Source organism: Aptenodytes forsteri, unplaced genomic scaffold (genome assembly GCF_000699145.1).
Source record: "Aptenodytes forsteri isolate BGI_AS27 unplaced genomic scaffold, ASM69914v1 Scaffold321, whole genome shotgun sequence".
Classification (NCBI taxonomy): Eukaryota; Metazoa; Chordata; class Aves; order Sphenisciformes; family Spheniscidae; genus Aptenodytes; species Aptenodytes forsteri.
In genome coordinates, this window is record NW_008795030.1 from 182,769 (window position 1) to 200,854 (window position 18,086).

The following is an 18,086-nucleotide window of genomic DNA, read 5'->3' on the forward strand; positions in this document are numbered from 1 at the left end:
CTGACTGACACCCTCACGCTGACTGACACCCTCACGCTGACTGACACCCTCACGCTGACTGACACCCTCACGCTGACTGACACCCTCACGCTGACTGACACCCTCACGCTGACTGACACCCTCACGCTGACTGACACACACCCTGACACCCTCACACTGACTGACACCCTCACACTGACTGACACCCTCACGCACTAACACAGCCTCACGGACCCTCACACACTCTGACACACGCATGAACTCCCGAGCTGACTGACACTCTCATGCACACACACGCTCCTGTGCACGCTGGCAGGCTCACGCAGGCTGACATGCACACTCGTACAGGATGACACGCACACTTACACATGCTGGCACACAAACACGCGCTCAGAGACGCTAACCCCAGCCCAGCAGGCACGTTCGTGGACAGTTACAGGCTCACAGACACAGTTAGACACACGCACACACACCTGTCCCGAGTGACTCTCGTTGCCTGCCCGCAGCCAGGGTCACAGGCGCGCTTGTGGCACTTACACCAGTGTCCCATGCTGCCTGCGCTCACGCTGGTGGGCAGGCACGCTCGTGGGCACTGTTGTGTTCTCACGCTTTCGTGCTCATGCTCTATTAGGCACTTACACACTCACAAGCCTGTACGCTCATATGCTTCTAGGGTTTATATGCTGGTTTATATGCTCACGTGCTTGTAGGCGCTTACATGCTCATGGTCATACACTCTAAGGCACTTACACACTCACTCACGCTTGTGCTGCTAGGCTCACACACTTGTGCTCACGCTTGTAGGCACTTACACTTGCTTGCACTCACATGCTCGTATGGACCTATCCAAGAGCATCCCTTACTGCCTGCCCCACGCGTGTGCACACCTGTGGGTGCGCTCACACACTTATAAGGATTCGCACTCTCCTACATGCGCACACACTCATAAGCACTTACCCACACCAGTATTTCCCTCATGTCTGCCTGCATGTGCACCTGGCAGCACACTCACAGATGCTTCATCACGCTGGGGTGTCTCTCGCTGCCTGCTCACATGCACGCCATGGGCACACTCACCTAGTGATACACACCCCACAGTGTCCCTTGTTGTCTGCCCTTCACACACACTGCGTACACCCTCATACTCGTGCACCTGTGTCCCTCACCGCTTGCCACTGTACACAGACACTTTCATACACGCTCGCGTATGCATACTCACACCCAGCGTGTTGTAGTGCTTTGCAACCCACACACACCTATATGTATGTGCTTATGTTGTATTGTAGTGTCTCCACTGTTTGCCACTTTTACACAGTCACGTATGCAATCACACCGCTGTATCGTAGCGTCCTTGCTGCCTGCCACATGCTTGTATACACCTGCATATACGTACAGACATGCAAATGCAGTTACACCAGTGTATCACAATTTCCATGTTGCCTGTTACTTGCACGCGCATCTTTCTCCAGCCTCTTTCTTACAGGCTCACACCAGCATATTGCGTAGTCCTGCTTGCACACACGCGTGCACCCTGTAGTCTTCCTCAGCCTCTCTCAGGTGTGTGTACACACAACCCAGCACATCACTGAGGATCCCACTGGCTGCTTCTCTCTTATACACACACTTACACCAAGGTTGCCATTGCATTGCACACGTATGCTGACACATCAGTGAGTCTTTCACTGCCTGCCACTCGTGCAAACTCACTCTGTAGAGTCCCTTTTCTCTTTACCCGTACAAAGGGTTATCTACCACCTCTCCACTATAAGGCCATCTCCTTTTTCAGTCGCCTCTCTCACAAGCAGGCCGCTGCTCTTTGAAACACACACGTGCATATCCAAGCAGCAGTCACCTGTTGCCTTTATGAGTCTGGCTTTCCTGTACACACACACCACCGGATCACTCTCTGCATGGCATGTCTGTACAGAGCAGTGCTGCCTCCTGCTTTTGGCACATGTAACAGAGTCATTTCTGCTTTACGCTCACACCTCCGCAGGGCATCTGCCACCTTTTGCACATGCGAGTGCAATGTGGTTACCCACTGTCAGATACTGCACAAGGCTGCACCTTCTGTCACGCACACAAGTGACGGAGCCACCTGGTACCTGACAGACACACGAACACACTCGAGGGCTGTCAGTTACCACAAGGCCATCTGTCTTACTCACACAGGTATATATACTTATATATATGGAGCTAGATACGTTTCCCCAACACCCCAGCCTCATGTTAGCTGTCACATGCAGTGCTCCCCATCAGTATGTGTATTGCACAAAACCTGAATTTCAGTTAGTTCCCTCCTCCACTTTGTATTAGACAGGCATCCTTTTCCCTCAGTACCTTCACCATATATTTGGTCCAAATTGCAGCGTCATTTCATGCTTTTCAGTCACTTACACCATACAGACACCTGCCCTCCAGCGTGTTCACCCACACAGAACCACTGCCCTGCACGTCACGCACACTCTGACATGCACAGCGCCACCCTCTCACCTATGACATAAACACGGTCAGTGCACCCACATGCAGTACAAAGCACAGACCTTCACATATTTGGTCCAAATTGCAGCGTCATTTCATGCTTTTCAGTCACTTACACCATACAGACACCTGCCCTCCAGCGTGTTCACCCACACAGAACCACTGCCCTGCACGTCACGCACACTCTGACATGCACAGCGCCACCCTCTCACCTATGACATAAACACGGTCAGTGCACCCACATGCAGTACAAAGCACAGACCTACTGCGGGACGCGATTAGAGGTCTCCCCTCCAAGTGCTGCCCTACGTATCTCCACGGTTACGCGAGGTAGACACGGCTCTGCAAACCCCTACCCCAGCTCGATGGGGGCTCTGTTACCTGACGCATGCCGCCCGTTCGTCATAGCACCCCGGGCTGTGCCGTGCCTGTGTACCGATAGCGCTGGCCCAACCTCCGTTTGCGTACAGAGAAGGAGCCTGCCATCTCCTTATCCCCTGCTCCGTGTAGTGAACGCTCAGTTTGTTGCTGTATGTTTCTGAGTGGCTTTTGTCCTTCTGTGAAAGCTCCCTGTTCTCTGAAATTCATGCTGTCTCTTGGGTTCCACTTTGCAGACTGTTGAGCCTGGTTCATGCATGCCTGCTGGTTTTGAGTGGCATCGACCCTCTTAAATGAGTCTTCTTTTTGAAGTGTAAGGGTAAAATACTTCTCAATAATGTTTTAACTGCTTAGGGTGACATTGACACATATATTCTCCTTTTTGTAGATGCCTTGGTCTAACTTTTTTTTTTTTTGCTTTTATAGCTGGAGCCATATATGGATGAAAGCTTTGTTTCAAGAGCCTTTGCCACCATGGGAGAGCTCGTACTGAGCGTAAAAATCATTCGAAACAGGTTGACAGGGTAACTGTTTATGCTTGTTCTCAGTTTGTTCTACCAGTGCATTTGGATTGAACCATTTGCCCTCTGCATGGCATCGCTGTGCTCCTGTCCGTATTACAGTGATTTTCCGTTTGAGCTTTTCGCCATTGCTGCCAACAATATGGGTATATTGATGATGGCAATGGAGAGGACAATTGCTGGCCCTTCAACCTCCCCATCAAGAAACCAAGGTTTGGCCCTCATCCTGCAGTGCTTCGGCACTCATTCAGAGCGGCATATGTATGCCATACAGACCCTCTGGGAATTACACCTTCTGGGCTGAAGGCTTCAGTGACTAGTCTGTGTTAATCGTTGCACTAGTGCAGCTACGTGATGCTGGCAGAGGTGGGAAGTCTGACTTTAGAAGGCGCCATGTGAGGACCCTTTGAGTTAATTTGGAATAAAATAAGTGACTATGCAGGTTACACCTTCTGGGCTGAAGGCTTCAGTGACTAGTCTGTGTTAATCGTTGCACTAGTGCAGCTACGTGATGCTGGCAGAGGTGGGAAGTCTGACTTTAGAAGGCGCCATGTGAGGACCCTTTGAGTTAATTTGGAATAAAAAATAAGTGAACGCAGAATAAAGTAGTTTCATGTTTTGTAAATGTTGTAATTTCAGTTTTCAGTTGTTTAAACTTGGGTGGGAAAATTTATGTAGTCAAATGAAAGTAGGAAGTAAACTAATTGTGAGCAAAACTATTTTCGATGTGCTTATGTTGACGTGACTTACTGGTAAGTAGGGGCTGTCGCTTTACTTGAGATCCAGGATTGCTAGTTTCTTTTTGGTAGCTAATGTTTATACTTTGAAAAAGAAATTGTTCTTTTTTGTTCTCTTTGAAAAAGTATTGCAACTATAGCAAATTTCCTACCAGTTATCTAAAAATATAATATTCCTCCTCAAATGTGTTTTAAATCTGAAATCTTTCTCTCTCCTCTCCTGTGTCTATGTTCAGAATTCCAGCAGGCTATTGCTTTGTAGAATTTGCAGATCTAGCTACTGCAGAGAAATGTTTACACAAAATCAATGGAAAACCGCTTCCTGGTGCTACACCGGTGAGTAAATGAAATCAGCCAGCTGGGAAGCAAAACTGGGAAGGAACAGATAATGTAGAATCTGTATTTTGAATGATTACAGACAAATTCATAGTTAGCAAACTGGGATTCTTCTTTTCTTTAGAGTTCAATTAATGAACATAAAACTAGTAATGTTCTTGCTCAGAAAATTGTTGGAAAAAATTCTCATTTCTCTCTGAATGTCTGGAAAAAATCCAGGTACAGAAATGTTGTATTTCTGAGCCTCTACTATTACCAACGTTGGACTAATAAGACACCAGAGAAGAGCAAGGAAAAAATAGATGGAGTGTACCTACCACAGTCCTTCTGCCTCTCTCTGTTTGTCGTTCCGTATTAATTTGTTACAGTGTGTATATTGTTTTATATGTACAAGGTGAACTTGCAAGTTCGCACTGAGTTTTGAGTAACTTTGATTTGCAAGAGAGACATGACTTTTAAGCCTTGCATTATTCTTGGCCCTTAGCAAACAGAAGTTATTCAAACCTATTTCCAGTGGAGAAAGAGCTAGTCCATTGTATAATTGCAATGCATAAGAAATGTCTCGGATACATAAAAGCTAGGTAGTTAGGAAGAAGAGGAGGAATAGTCATAGAGGCTAATTTTAGGATGTTGACTCGAATGTGTAGTAGATTAAAATGGGACAGCTGACACAGCTGTCCGTTGTACCCGCAGAAGTTGGCTGCAGTAGCTAGGATGACTGGTTCATAAAGCAGCTCTAGAACCACCTCACTTACAGTGTGATATAGTAAGGTAAATTGATGCCTATTTCAGTGTAGTTAATACCCTGAGTAGGAAACGGGGAAGTTCGGGTGTTGTTCCTTGAACTATTTGGTCAACCTCCCTGAGAGGATGGCGTAGGTGAGAGGCCTGGAGGTATCTGTTTCACCTGTCCTGTTTAAGATGCCCTTATACTGCAAATCAGAGCCCACGATTAAGGGAAGCTAATCTACCTAGATGCCTTCTACAGTCACTAGAGAGAGAAAGAGAGCGGCTCTTGCAAGGAGTAATATAATAATTGAAATTTGGTTTTGGGAATACCCGCCTTTGTCCACAGTTTAATTCAAAATGTGGTGTTGTGTAGAGGGTTGATTTACATAACGCATGGAGAGAATTACAGATGTCAGACAGAGATCCGATGTAGGCAGCCTAAATCGGTGCACTCAGCAGGCAACTCTCCAGCTCGTCTCTTGCATTTAGATACTTTTTCTCGTTTGCGGAAAACTGAATGTGGCTCACTCTTTTATTTATTTTTAAATACTGAATCAGCCAAAGGAGTAACAGAGAGCCATGGTGCTGTTGCCATCTCTAATTTACAGAATTAGCATCCCCATCCCCTTGAGTGGAAGTACTCTCAGGTCTCTCATTGAGTTTAAACCCAAAATATTGTGATGAAGAGCGAAATCCAAAAAAAGGTGAAAGTGCTTCAGAGTAGAATCTAAATTTTGTGTTAGCTTGTAAATGGTCCACAGAAAGAGTTGTGTACCAGTGTGCACCAGTGAATGTAAGCATGCAAGGAACGTGATTATAGCCTAGACTTAAGTCTTTGTTCTGTTTCCCAAGATTTATTTACGCTATCTTTGAGGGAAGAAAATACATCATACAAGGTGCAGGAGCACACTCGGCTCTCCACTGTACTAAACAAACGTCCTGATCTCTAGGTTGTGGACTCACAGTAGGCTTGCTTTCTTTGGCCAAATTCCCCTTGAGTTCTTGCTATGCCACTGTGTAGTGCAGAGGGATATCTGCTTTGGAAGCCTGGTGGGAGATAGAAAAATGGTTTTGAAGCCCCTCAAGCTGACGAGGGAATCCAGCTTAGGTCTTCCACTGTCTGGGTGAGTTCTGACACCAGTATTCTTGTAAAGGAGTGCAATCCTTTGCTTCTCCCTCTGTCAGACATGTTTCAGAAGAAAATAGCAATTACCATTGCACTCTGCAGTGAGCCTGCTTGGGTCATTGTGTGCTGAGCATCATATAAGAATGCCCATGGGATTGAGACCCCCGGGATTTTGAGGCAGAAGACCAGCTGCTCCTGAGATCTTGGTCTAGACGTAAATGTGAGTTGGGTGCAAGTTGCTGCACCCTGGTAGGATGGGGGCGGGGAGTTCCGGATGTGCCAGTGGGCACGAATCTAGCCTCCTGGGAAACTTGTTTAAAAAGAAAATCAGGTGCAAAGTTTAGGGGGGCCTCCAGTGTCCAATGACAGGTAAGGCTTTCGGAAAAACCTTAGTTTTGGATCTTACTGAATGAACACATCATCCAGAGCAAAGTATTTAGCCATACTTCCAGGCTCAGGGATTGATTCCATCTTCTGAGGTGGCGGATTCTGGTCTGCCAGTATTCTTGTAAATCACAAATGTCCAACAGTCTGTGCTGTCATTTCATTTTAAGACCTTAAAATTAGAAGTCATTTAATATTTGTTGTTAGTACCTCTGTTTTCCTGTCTTCCTTAAAGATACAAAAATTTGATGCTATGTAAGGGTCACCTCTCTTTCACTAGCTTTATAAACCGCTGAAATAAAGATAGGCCAAACCTCTTGGTGCAGGTTCTTTGCTGATTCTCATTATTATAGCTGTACTGAAGTCAAATAAAAACGTTGTCCTTGATACATTAACTGGCTGGCCTGACGGCGTTGAACATCTGTCAGCATTAAGAAAGTTATGTGAAATAAGCTTATTGTACTTTTTCCTAATTGTTTGGATTCACATGAGAAAATTTGAATGTATGGATTCATTTTTGCCTTGTTTCAGGCAAAGCGATTTAAATTGAATTATGCAACGTATGGAAAACAGCCCGATAACAGGTAAAAGCTCAATATTCAAATATTAGTTTTGCCTGCTTAATGTCTTTTTATCAATTGCCTTGCAAAGAGGATTCAAAATACGTAAACCCACAAGTTCATCATTGCTGGTTGAGATGTACAGCTAGCAAATTTGGGTAGGGGAGCATTCATGAGATGCATACAACTAAAAATTGTACCATTTTGTCTAGCAGTGCCAGACAGCTAAATCCCATAATTAAAAATGTAGATGACGTTAAACTGCCTTGGCACACGCTGCAGATATTTGTGATGCTGTAGCATGTTAGCGCTTTCTGTGTATCTGAGGATGCATCCCATCGTAATACTATATAATGCCATGAATGTGGTTAGCACCTAAAGATAAATGCAGTGGTTTCACACCACCCGGCTTAACTGGCTAAAGTACCACAACAGTCAGCAAAGAGAGAGAAGGGTGCTCTGAATTGCCCTCTGGAGGAGCCCTTCTTTCTCCATTGACAGTGAAAGGTGCGTAAGGAGACAAACAAGCTAAATTAGGCTCCTGAAGTTGGGTGGTGTGAGTACCTCTCATAACGCCTGCCCAGAACTGCTTACACCGTTGAAGTAATAATAACACAAGGAGGTGTTCAGGCAGGTGTGTACGAGGGTGAAAGCAGCACAGTCCTGCAGTTTATTAGGGTAGTGTTAGTCATATCTCGGCAGTTATATTTTTATTTTTGATGATTATGAATCTCTTTTTAAAAAAAACCACAACTCTAGATTAGAATTGAGGCATGACAGATGGGGGCGAGAATGAGATTTACATTTGTTAACTAATTCTTATGGTTCCATTTGCTCTGGAAATACAGATGGGTAACACAGCCTTTCTGATTCCAGCAGCTTGCCCCGTGAGTCTTTAGCAGAGGGAGGATAACTTAGACTGCCTGTCAGTTTTATGCTTTACCTTTTGTGTGGCACAGCAGATTTGTCAGGAATGTATTTTAAGATATTTAAACTTTCTGGCATCAAAGTATCTTAATTCATATATTATAATTTAAGATCTATATATTTGAAGTAGCAAATCTATAAATGAAACATTAATGTTTTCTTGCCATATTCGAAATCCAGAGATATCCTGTGAGAACTAAAAAATGAAATTCTCTTTAAATAGAAAGCAGTATTGAGTAGATTAGTTGTGCTGCCTGAATTAACTTGAAAAGCAGTGTCAATAAAAATTTTAGTCACCTAAGCAGCTTAACTGGCGACATTTTAAAGTGTCCGTTAAATGGTCCTTTAATATCACTTTTTTCTGAAGTCAAATGTTCAGGCTAAATGTTAGCTGTCACTCAGCATGCCTCTTTTTTTGTGTGATTGTACTTAAAAAGTTTTCTTTTGATTTCTTTAGTCCAGAATATTCACTTTTTGTGGGAGACCTGACTCCTGATGTGGATGATGGCATGTTATATGAATTTTTTGTTAAAGTTTATCCATCGTGTAGAGGTGGAAAAGTTGTTTTGGACCAGGCAGGAGTATCCAAGTAAGTAATCTTTTATTCATTCTTTTTCTTTCACTTCACATGCAGCAATAGGAAAGATACAATGCAGCAAGGGAAACAGAATATTCTATCAGCTTAGATTTTAGTTATCTAAAAAGACAATGTTCTTGGATATTCAGTCTACAGTATGCTTGGGTTTTGGTAGTCACCACAGCGTATTGTCACTCCTCTGTCAGTATTATGCCCTTTGTGTGTTGGCAGTATGTTACTGCACTTCTGAAAATGCTGAAAAATGTCTAAGTAATCTTGAAACACTGTCTGCCTGGACTTTCAGATGGAATTGTGCTTTTAGAGTCTTTAGGCTACTGAGTGTATATTCCTGTGAAAGCTTTACAGGTTTTTGTTTCAAATAGGGTAGGGCAAACAAAGCTATGATTCATTGTCAAGTACTTAGTAGCTGCCTTGTTCATCTTCACTGGAAACGTCTCGCCAAAAACATGTCAAAAAGTCGGTTTTCTTAATGTTATTAAAATGTTTTCTAAATAGCAGAAAAGGAAACTGCATTTTTCTAGAAAAGGGACCAGTTGGTCAGCATCCTTGTTTTCAAAACGGAAATGAACAGGCTTCAATGAAACACAATATTCTGGTATAATAATACGAGAATGTTGTGACAAGGCCTAGAATACGGCTGTAGATCTCCCCTCTTTCTCACATAAGGTCTTAGACGTGTTGGTTTGAAGGAACCTCTGGAGGTCTCTTGTCCAAGTTCCCACTCTGAGCAGGACTGCTGCCTACGCTAGACCAGGTCAGCCATGAATTTTGTAGCCTGGAAATCCTCCCAGGACGGAGATAACACAATCTGTGTGGACAGCCTGTTCCAGTGCTGCACTACCTCCCCAGTAATGAAGTTCTTCTCAATGTGCAACCCGAACCTCTTGCAGAGCTGCTCAGTCACTCTCTGGCTGTTAAGTACTCCTGCTGTTACCGACACTGCCGGGGTGGGCTCCGGGTGCCTCCTCCTCCTCAGAGGTGTAAACCCAGCAGTTCTTGTTTTGCTGCACCTGCTTCAATCTCTGCCTACAAAATAGGTGTTGGGTGATGCAGGCTGGGCCATTGGTTGGGCTTTGCGAACTGTTCTTAAGTGCAGACCTCAGGGAAAGGGGACCTGTGGTAGCTTGGGAAGCGGGGAAGAGCAGGGACTTAAAGGCCTATTGCTGGGCAGAGCACAGCTATCTCCCCTAGCAGTGCCGGGGCGTTGCTGCCAGGGGCTTTGTTGTGACTTGTGCAGTTACTCAAAACTGCGGCAACTGCAGGTGTTAGTGTGATGCGAGAGAGGAACCTGAGGCTTGTGGACGTGCCCAGTGAAAGATCCTGATCCTGGTAGATCAGGAAGGCCTCCTCCCAGCACCTCTTGTCCAGGCAGGAGAGGAGCTTGGAGCCTGACGCCATAGTGCTGTGCCTGCTTCTTTGCTTTCTGCTGAGGGTGCAGGCTGGGGGGCTTGTCCTAACTGCTGGGACAGGACAGAATGTCTGCCAGGGTGGTCCTGGCCATGAAGAAATTAGTTCTTGGTGGGTTTTCTTCTGTACTAAAATCTGGTTTAGCCATCGGTGTGAAAAAACTAAGTGTCTGGAAAAGTTGGAAGAATCACTGTCTCCCTCGCTGCACCTCACATCTATTCCTATACACTACATCCAACTCTTTATCTGTCCATCTCCATTTTGGAACTGCCAGTATTCCCGGTTTCACTTACGCACTCCTGGTCCCATCCGAAAGGCTGCAGGACTCTTTGTAGCACCTTAGAAACTTACACACTTTTGTGTGCAAACACCTAAAACTGACTTAAACTGACTTAAGAGTTGACTTGCACTGGTTTAATTTGCCACAGTCCTTTTGCGGAGGGCAAGTTAAACAGAATGTGTACCCGTGTAGAGTTTTGCTCTTGCTTAATTATCCGGTTTGTATATGGATAAGCCTGAGCTTTGATTTGGTCTTCTGTATGTGAGAAGTACATGTACATACATGCATATATGTATAAAAATACATATTTGGACTTGTGTGTATAGCTTGCTAGGCAAGATATTGCATTTTATGAGGCACCAACTGCTCTGTAATAGCTTCCAGTGTGGACCTGCTACGAGTACTAGGTGATGCCGCCTTCAACATAGTGTGTTACTTGGTGTTTAAGAGTTCCCACAGAATAGATAATATGCTGTAAATTTACACCCTTGCTTATGGCTCGTTCTTTTCTCCAGGTAGACAAGCCCTTTCCCTCCCAAACTCCTTCCTTTGCCCTCCCACACCTAAGTCTTTGATCTTTCTGCTGCGTGAGGCAGCCCATTCTGTCTTGGGATCCTGGCACTGCCCTCTTGGATGCTGTTGCATTGCTTCTGACTCACTACAGCATCAGAATCCCACACAAAGGACCTTTGGGGTTGGAGGGGAATTAATATCTTCTGGCTGGCTGAGGTACAGCCACTAGTAGCTAGCACCACAGTGAAGGATTGCCACGGAGTCCAGGGTTTGCTGGCTGTGTGCTATCCCTCTTCAAGTTGTGCTGTCAGAGCAGGTTTTAGCAACTTGACGTTAAGAGCTCGTTTTCAGGTCCACTGTTGAGAATGCTGACGGGGCCGTGCCGTTGTTAGGGATGACAGAAAGCCAATTTGAATGTTTTCCTGTTGAAAAAAGGACTTGATTGGAAAGTGTATCTCAGTCGATCCTACAGAAAAGCAAAGTTTTCCTTCACAGTGGGGCAGTTTTAGATATAAACAGTGCCTATGTCTTGTCAATCCTGTGCTGACTTGCAAGTGTTTAGATTATCTGTATCCTCCCGGTATAGATTTGAGGCTTTGCTGCTGTCTGTTCATGCATTTCGCCGTGTCTTGCGTCAGCTCACTTCCAATTCCCCAGAATCCACTGGCACAAGACTTACATTACTTTTGTGAAGCCCTTGCAAGTACTGCCAAAGCTTGGACGTACAGTTTCAAGCATTTTGCAAATAATACAAAGCAACTGGAAGACGGAATCACTTAATCTCTAGTAAAAGCAGGGACAGGCCTAGTGAGTGTGTTTCATTTGCTGTGTTTTTCAAAACTAATTTTGACTTCACTGTAAATATTAAAAAAAAACAGTGCCTATGTCTTGTCAATCCTGTGCTGACTTGCAAGTGTTTAGATTATCTGTATCCTCCCGGTATAGATTTGAGGCTTTGCTGCTGTCTGTTCATGCATTTCGCCGTGTCTTGCGTCAGCTCACTTCCAATTCCCCAGAATCCACTGGCACAAGACTTACATTACTTTTGTGAAGCCCTTGCAAGTACTGCCAAAGCTTGGACGTACAGTTTCAAGCATTTTGCAAATAATACAAAGCAACTGGAAGACGGAATCACTTAATCTCTAGTAAAAGCAGGGACAGGCCTAGTGAGTGTGTTTCATTTGCTGTGTTTTTCAAAACTAATTTTGACTTCACTGTAAATATTTAAAAAAGTGGCTTTTTTTGTTTTTTATGAGTTATTCTGTATCTCTGCAGAGGTTACGGGTTCGTGAAATTCACGGATGAACTGGAACAGAAAAGAGCGCTGACAGAGTGTCAAGGAGCTGTGGGGTTGGGCTCTAAACCTGTACGCTTGAGTGTGGCTATACCAAAAGCGTGAGTATAAGAGCAGCCAGATGTTTATACAAGAGCACCGTGATGTGAAATCACATGTATTTTTAAATGTCTCTTAGTGGCTTGGGTACAGTTCCTGGATGTTTCCATCACAAAGTGAAGGAATACCCACGAATATAGTAAAGCAGCTAGAGTATCAGAATGCACAGGAATTCAAAAAAATTATAACATTAGATCAAGACTAAGCATTTTACACTGTTTTTATTTGTATACGTTATTAAATACACACACATGTACACACACTGTATTTAAATATGATTATTTTTAAAGTATCTGTTCCTTTGCATTAAATTGAAATAGTCTAAATCTGCTTATTGATTTCTGGATAGCAAAGCTCAATTACCTTGCTAATTCTATTATAATGTCTACTAAATATAAGTCTTTTGGGGCAGGGATTAACTTTTTTTTCTGTGTTTGTTCAGAACCTGATACAATGAGATCCTGGTCTGACTTGGGGCTCGTAGCACTAGGGTAATACAAATAATAGTAATTGCTCCCTATTTGAATAATATTTAGATTTTCAGTGACCTCAGAAGTCTTGGGGGGATAAGGAAGAGAAAAGCAGAAAAAGAGGGTGTATCGTGGTGAGAAGATTGATGTTTCCCTCTTCCTACTTCTCACTAATTTCATCATTAGACATAGCTTTATGTGTGACATTTTCATTTCCAAACAATATTTGTCATCTCATTATTTCAAATCTTGATAATCAGGTGAGATTCCCAGTTCCTTGGGAATGCTGCCACTTTATGGCAAGGAATGGGAATTTTAGTCAGCTCACAGGCTATTTATTTTTTCAATTGCTCGTAGTCCTTTTTACTTCATGAGCTCTTCCAACTGTGTGCATTGAAGACCACCCAGTTCAGTGGGAATGGCGACAACCAGTCGTTGGTTAGGCTTCTGTACGATAGTGGCAGAAGGGAGAGGTTTTTGTCCATTCTTACTAAAGAAAACTCCAGTTCTTTTGCAAGGCTCTAAGTCTTTAACTCTTCATGTAAAGCAAGACTCAGTACCTTGTCTCAGGAAGCTGCAGAGTACTTAACTTCATCCCATTTATCAGAAGGAAAAAGGGACCCAAGAATCTGGATCGTGGTTCAGGATTGTTCTAAACTGAGGCTCATAGTCCTGAACTCTTCCCTTCCCAAAGCCAGGAAGTGATACCAAATTACTCATAAAGAATGAAAGCAATGTTTATTAATGAAGATGAATATGAATACAGGAAAGGGCATTAAATTTAAACCACTTCTTTCTTTCTGCAAATGTATGCAAATGATCAATACTGCTGCAGTAAATAGCGAATATATAAGACTGAAATTTGCATGTTAGACTAAGCCTTGTCTATGTACCATATTGTATCTTAAGCTATTTCACTGCTTCTTTTCATAATTGTTCTGCATTATTTGCAACTTATTCCTGCTTTATTTTTTTAAGTAATCGTGTGAAACCAATGGAGTACAATCAGATGTACAACTATAATTATAACCAATATTACCAACAATATCACAACTACTATGCCCAGTGGGGCTACGACCAGAACACGGGCAGTTACAGCTACAGCTATCCCCAGTATGGATACACGCAGAGCACGATGCAGGTAGGGCAGCGCGACGTACTCGCTCTTCAGTGATCGGTCAGCACAGAAACACGACGTAGGTTACAAAACGGTGATGGGCCCATTTTATATTTAACTCCGGGGCCTTAATATAGCTACTTGACGAGGAAGCAAAACTGTTTAGCAGACCCTGGTGTGTACTGTTGCCTTGTTTGGGGGATATTGCTGGGACTGGAGGGGTAAAAAGGCGGGGGGGGGGCATAAGGGCGTCTCTTAATACAGTTGTCACGGTAGAAGGGTTCTCTTGATACGGGCGGTTGGACAGACAGTGCTAAGACTGCCTTCTGGGATCCTTCATAAGCCTTGTTTTAGAGGATAAAACAGATCAGGACAGCCACCCGCTGCACCACAGGGATTTCAAGAACTGCTGCCTCTGTTAGAAGTTTAGTGTGGGATCTCCCCCGTGGAGTCTGTCGGGAGTGGAACACGGGGCTTATGTGTGAGGAATTCTGTTGTAATCAGTCAGATATAAAAGTCAGTATATGACAGCAGTAATCAACAGATGATGTTCATAAAAGATAAATATCTGCTGTCCTAAGGTGGTTTTTTTTTCCTCACAGACATATGAAGAAGTTGGTGAGGATGCATTGGAAGGTACGTTTCTTGAATTCGATATTGAAGTTGTCTGTTTGTTCTGCACTGATTAGAGGTAGTCTTTCTCAAATTGGCCCTTAGTTTCAATGTATAATATAGCTTTATCTTTGAGTAAATCTGAGGTCTGAGAAAATTTGTGGGTCACTATCACCTAGCGCAATTGCATCCTTATTTTACAGACGCTGTTCCTAGTCGGAACTTTGTCAGGACTGAAACTAATTGACTTCACTAGCATTGAGATTTTAATCTTCTATAGTAGTCAAACTTTTATCCTTTTTTTCAGTATTTTTTCTGGTATGCTACAAAAACAATGTAGATATTCTGTTTTTCTGTAAAATCTTGGAATTTAGAGCCCAGGATACTTCACTGTGCTCTTCGTTTAAAAAAGAAATAATACCAGTTAGCACACTGATAAAATATTTGCTTTAGCAGTCATTGCTGGAAATGGGCCGTTAAACCATGTTGGGGTTTTAGATAAACATACAAGCAGTTTTAATTTATTGATGCAAGAAAACAATCATTTCATACTAGCAGTTCCAAATTTCTCTCCCGAGTGGAATGTGCACTATGTAGTGTATCTTATTCTTCTCTTTAAAAAAAATCTAAAAATCACACGCTGACAGTAGAAAGCAGCTGGATCCACAGTAGAAAGCAGCTGGATCCATTACAGGATCCATAGGTATCAGTAATGATGTCAATGAGAAAGCCCTTAATGGCTTTTAAAAGCATTACCGGAGAGCTTTCCTTTCTCTGAAACTAACACACCAGTACTATAGTTAGAATATCTCTGGGGTGTCTTTTTCTCATTGATTAAATTAATACGTTGAAATTTGTAGGAAACTGAAATAATGTATTGCCGGTGCATCATTCCCTTTTCTTAATTCTCTTCTCCTGTGATCTGTTACAACATGAGGTAGCTAAAACCGAACATGTTTACAAGCATTTTATTCCTGATGTGTTTGGTAGTTTTTCCATTCGGTCGGCTAGTTGCTTTGCACTCTGATAGTTGCTTACTAACCTGTGTGATTGTGCTAGTCTGATAACCTGAGCTTTAGATCGTGGGTGGTGTTAGGTGAGCTTTACATCCTACAAGCGCTTTGGGGAATACGATGAGTCGATTTTTGTGAAATGTTAAGTGTGCGTTGGTAGCAGCAGAATTGTGCCCACTGGGTTGCTATCTGGCTCCAGAATGCTTTACAAACATTTCTTCCAACTGTAAAATAGGGGACATATTCATGCGTAATTCACTGGGTGTCGCTGGCACTTCTTTGGTTACTAACTGTGAAATGCTTTGAGATGTTCGAGGCTTTGGCAGACGAGCTCTGGTGACTCTTGTTGCAGCAGCGTAAGAGGCTACCGTCCCCAGCCATCCACTCTGACCCTGTAGTGGAGGGAGCAGAACGGAACGTGTGCCTGCGCCTCCGCTCCTCCACTTTGCAGTCCGGTGCCTTAGTGCCAACCCACCTTCTTTGGCAGTTTAAGTGGCTACACTGGGCTGCGAGGTGCAGGTATGCGTTCTCTCTGTTGACTCTGCTATGGGGGCAATCACCACTGGAAAGAGGGACATACTTGGATGTAGTTATTTCTTATCCCATTGCAGAAAGATTTACCAGGGCTAATCTAGTCAGGTTCGTGATTGGGCAAGTGCTGGGAATGTTTTGTGACTCCCCCCACATTTGTTTTAATAAAACTAACATGTTTACGGGGTGTGGGTTTTTCCTAACGCATTTGGCGTGTGACCTATTTGTCTGTCTTTCCTCCTTTAGATCCGACGCCTCAGTTGGACGTCCATGAAGCAAATAAACAGTTTATGGAACAGAGCGAAGAGCTCTACGATGCCTTGATGGACTGTCATTGGCAGCCTTTGGACACTGTCTCGTCAGAGATTCCAGCCGTGTTATAGCCTCGTTGCTGAGGCACTGTGTCTGTGTGACAAGCCCGCCAGTGCGCTCCGGACTGTTATGCTGCACCTGGATCCTGCAGTAGTGAGGGGTGGCCCTTTCTCCACCCAGGTCTGTTACTCGAAGTGCAGGAGGACTGTGGCCTTTCCTGTACAGAATGAGTGTCGTAGGAGCATCATGGTAACTTTTATTCATGGTGAAAGTTAGAACTGCAACAGTTTTATTCCTTTTGTCTTGAAATGAACTCTTAATACTTCTTGGGAATTGTAATTTATAAACTTTCAACGAGATGGCACAGGGGAAAGACTCTACTCCAACGTACAATAAAAAAGTTGGTCTTTTAAGTAAAATTACCCTTTGCATTTTGGTTCCTGCCCATCTTTCTGTTTTGCTGCCCATTTAACTGTCTTCAGTCATTTGATCCAACTCTCATGAACGCGCTATTTTAAAAAATCATTGTTGGATACCACTAAAATGTCTCAAAAGCTTTCTAGTGACTGGGTAAGGTTGCTGTAACTTGAGCACGGGAAAGAACCATGTAGATGAAAGCTTATGTTCTGCTTAACCGAAGCTGTGATCTTGAGCTAGCAAGTTTATAGCTTGGTGTTCTTAAGCAATCTGCCTGAAGAGCATTTTGGAGAGTAAAGACAGAAAGGAGCGTTATAAAACTACTACAGACCGATGCCTTCTACCTGGTGATCTCTCGCACGTTTGGCTGGCTTCTCCACCTGTGTATGAGGAAATAATTCCCCATCAGTCAAGCAGTTTAAAACACTTTTACCAGCAACCTTGTTTAAATGTTATTTTGTGTATCATGCCTTTTTTCATTGTGGACACGCCTTGATGGTCTCATTAAGATGTTAAGATTTCATAGCGTCTTCCACTGTCCTGTCAGAGTGAATATGGTGAAACTGAAGATCTTGCAGCAAAAACGGGTCAGAGCAATCTAATTGATATATTGTGCAACAAATTGTTGCTAACCTGGAAAGCAGTTTTCTACTGGATGTTGTATAAGCTGGATGGACAAGCAATATATTTAAGCTAATATTATGTTGCGTTAGAGGTGAAAGCGAAAATAATAGCACTTATGTACATGTTATAAGCCCTTTTCAGGCTTTTGTGCCTTAAACTCTTTGAGAAATAGGAACAGATAAACTACCTGTAATAAATATCTATCCAAGAAATAGTTTGGTAACTGAAATTGCTACTGCAAAGCATTTAGTTGCCTCCCTGCCCATGTTGATGCAGAGATTTGCCACAAAATTTAAATACTTTCATAAAGCCTACTTCTACTACACCTTTGTTTGTGTCCATAATTATGGTATATGTGTCAGTCTGTGGTCTTTTTATCAGCTGCAATGGTAAACGCACTGTGAATATGAGGGGAATGGTGACATACACCGGAGTTAGCATATTTCTGAACAAGTTACTTTCTCCCAAGTAACAAGCGATAGGACGAGAGGAAATGGCCTCAAGTTGTGCCAGGGGAGGTTTAGATTGGACGTGAGGAAAAATGTCTTTACTGAAAGAGTGGTGAAACATTGGAACAGGCTGCCCAGGGAAGTGGTTGAGTCCCCATCCCTGGAGGTATTTAAAAGACGAGTAGATGAGGC

General features: G+C 43.4%; 1 protein-coding gene across 2 annotated transcripts; it reads left to right on the forward strand.

Moving 5' to 3' along the window:
• The first annotated feature begins 3,270 nt into the window (after positions 1–3,270).
• TRNAU1AP (tRNA selenocysteine 1 associated protein 1) lies at positions 3,271–17,770 on the forward strand. 2 transcript variants are annotated; one of them, XM_009276179.1, is made up of 8 exons: positions 3,271–3,362; positions 4,333–4,432; positions 7,203–7,255; positions 8,616–8,747; positions 12,232–12,351; positions 13,798–13,960; positions 14,539–14,572; positions 16,339–17,770. In XM_009276179.1, the coding sequence occupies exons 1-8, from the start codon at positions 3,277–3,279 to the stop codon at positions 16,473–16,475; spliced, it is 825 nt and encodes a 274-aa protein (XP_009274454.1). In that variant the 5' UTR covers positions 3,271–3,276; the 3' UTR covers positions 16,476–17,770. The 2 variants fall into 2 exon arrangements, with proteins under 2 accessions (XP_009274454.1, XP_009274455.2); XM_009276180.2 differs by having other exon boundaries at positions 3,271–3,353.
• The last annotated feature ends 316 nt before the right edge of the window (positions 17,771–18,086 follow it).

What these genes read in the sequence shown, in the direction of transcription:
- TRNAU1AP (XM_009276179.1), top strand. Translation starts at nt 3,277, where the DNA reads ATGGATGAAAGCTTTGTTTCAAGAGCCTTTGCCACCATGGGAGAGCTC. An exon ending in GGAAAACAGCCCGATAACAG is followed by an intron (nt 7,256 to 8,615) that starts GTAAAAGCTCAA and finishes TGATTTCTTTAG; the next exon opens with TCCAGAATATTCACTTTTTG. An exon ending in GACCAGGCAGGAGTATCCAA is followed by an intron (nt 8,748 to 12,231) that starts GTAAGTAATCTT and finishes GTATCTCTGCAG; the next exon opens with AGGTTACGGGTTCGTGAAAT.